Raw genomic sequence first — 2,195 nt, forward strand, 5'->3', positions numbered from 1 at the left:
AATATGTTTGCAGAGTAAAACAGGGCCTGGTCCCAGAAGGAGGTGTCAGCTCCCTGCTCTGACTCACAGCAGCGCAGCACCTGCAGAGCAGTGTGCCAGCGGCTGCACGCCTACGGGCACGGGGCTGCCCGGAGAACCACGCCAAACACCACGCGCGGTATTTAGCAATAGCAGCGTGTGACACGGCTACGGACAAGGCACTCCTGCCAGCTCCAGAAAGGGGTAGCATTTACCACCAGGCTCTACTTGCTGGCAACTTTATCTCTGTCAAGTGATTTTAGGCAAGACCTGCACAGCTCCCCAGTTTCCACCAATTGGTGGCGGAGTAATTTTACGCAAAGCCCCTGCAACGGCAAGACTTTGCACCTCCACCAAGAACACATGGGACAACCAAGAGGAGGGAAAGCAGAACGGGGCGAGACCCAGCACTTCTCTGAGCCGTGAAGGGAGCAGGTCTGCCCTGCAGGAAGCACAATTTCTTCAGTGACATCTCGTGAACTATGTAACTTCACACTGACCCTGCTGACAGCGATGCCGCTAAAGAATTCCCTCTAGCCCAGAGAAGGGTATGTTTTTGTATACGCGGTGAAGAAAATGGCACAGCCTCATCGCAAGTCTGGTTTTGCAAAAGAGGCCAACAAACTTTTCCCTTCTTCATAGACAAGTATATTTTTCCCCCAGATACAACGGTAGTTTTATGCATTACATTGCTTGTTTACGAGCCAGGAAAGGAACGATCTGAAACCACCTACAGGCATATGCATTAAAAACTACTCACTTTAATGTGTCCTCCAAATGTGTCAAAGGAGAAAAACTGACATTGATTTTGTCCGTAACAGGAGTCTTCCATTTCTCCTTGAATAAGTATATTTCTAGTCAGAAGACCAACCTCTGCCCTCATATCGACACCATCAATGACTTCTCCAATGTGAAGATAAAGTGGGCTGCCTGTGAAAATCAGAAACCTTTTTATTCAGGGTGAGCACAGCGTCTTTCTTCATTATCACATTGTTCTAAGCAAGTGTACGCCTTTCATTTAAGCAATCGCGGAGTTTGGGGACGTGCCCAGTTGTTAATATTTGATCCCAGAGGAGATTAGCACTTCCCCTGACTTCTACAAGGGACTGCTGCCCCTGGTCAAACTTTAAAGTTCCAATATCGGGGCCTTCAGCTTTCATATGGCAAATGCCCCTCTGTTTATGGAACAAAAACTAGCTAAAAAGACAAGTAAATGTAAATGTAGAAGGTTAAAGACAAGACAATGTAAATATTTACCACAAATGAGTAGCTTGCTAAAAATATTTCATACCATCAATTTTCACTTGATTACTTTTACATTCAGGGCAAGGAAGGAGATTAAACTCTTCAGCCTGATGCATAGAATAATCTGTACTGGCAACAACGATCCGGTCGCCAGGTAACCAACTTGTAACCTCATCCACCAAATGAAGAATTATTCCTTTGGACACTTCCACTTTAAATCCATGATGAGGCACCCCTGAAGAACGAAGCAATCAATTATTTTTACACTTGCACACGACAGAATCATGCGATTAGCCAAAGAGCATACCAATTTCATTTTTATCCAGATAACTCTGCGTGTGATAGAAGTGTTCTAGCCATTAAATATGTCAGTGTTATCTCTCTGTAGGCAGCTAAAACGTTACTTTGCGAGAGTACTGCCGTTAGTTTGGTCACCGTGCGCGTGAGCAAAAGTCTACGCTGTTATTATCATTGCACCGTTCAGATTCGCAGCAGCCAGAATAAAAACCAGAGCAAAGCAAGAGAAGACAAGCAACCGTCAGGAAAGACTAAACCTTTTATCCATCCACTGAAAGCAGAAACAGTAAAACGGGTGCCATCGTAGGTGAGGAAATCTCTTTGGGCTACGGCTAACCCCGTCGTCCCATTCCCGTGATACTCCCGCTTATCTTCTGCCGTGGAAAGCCGATCCCCTCCGAGGATCCCCACCAGCGCCCAGGGCTGCCTGAAGGAGACCGGGAAGGAGCAAAGCGAGTGCCATCCCGAACCCTCCGTCCCCCAAAGCGCTTGGGCAGGAGGGGAGGGCGCAGTTCGGCATGCCTCCCCTCCCTCCCTTCCTCCCTCCCTCCCCCGGCCCGCGGGGCCCGCCCGATCCCTGCCCGCGGGGCCCGGCCGAGCCCCCGGTCGCTCCCCTCCGTCGGGGCGAGCCCCGG

The 2,195-nt window shown here is 49.0% G+C and overlaps 1 protein-coding gene across 1 annotated transcript in view; it reads right to left on the reverse strand.

Annotated features, from left to right (window-relative positions):
• LOC103896722 (transmembrane protein 2-like) overlaps window positions 1-2,195 on the reverse strand; it is a 60,240-nt gene that overhangs the window by 50,447 nt on the left and 7,598 nt on the right. Inside the window, 3 exon segments of the mRNA XM_009276624.2 lie at window positions 779-948; window positions 1,310-1,498; window positions 1,818-2,048. Coding sequence (XP_009274899.2) covers window positions 779-948; window positions 1,310-1,498; window positions 1,818-2,048 — 590 coding nt within the window.

Source organism: Aptenodytes forsteri, unplaced genomic scaffold, assembly GCF_000699145.1.
Source record: "Aptenodytes forsteri isolate BGI_AS27 unplaced genomic scaffold, ASM69914v1 Scaffold1, whole genome shotgun sequence".
Taxonomy (NCBI): domain Eukaryota; kingdom Metazoa; phylum Chordata; class Aves; order Sphenisciformes; family Spheniscidae; genus Aptenodytes; species Aptenodytes forsteri.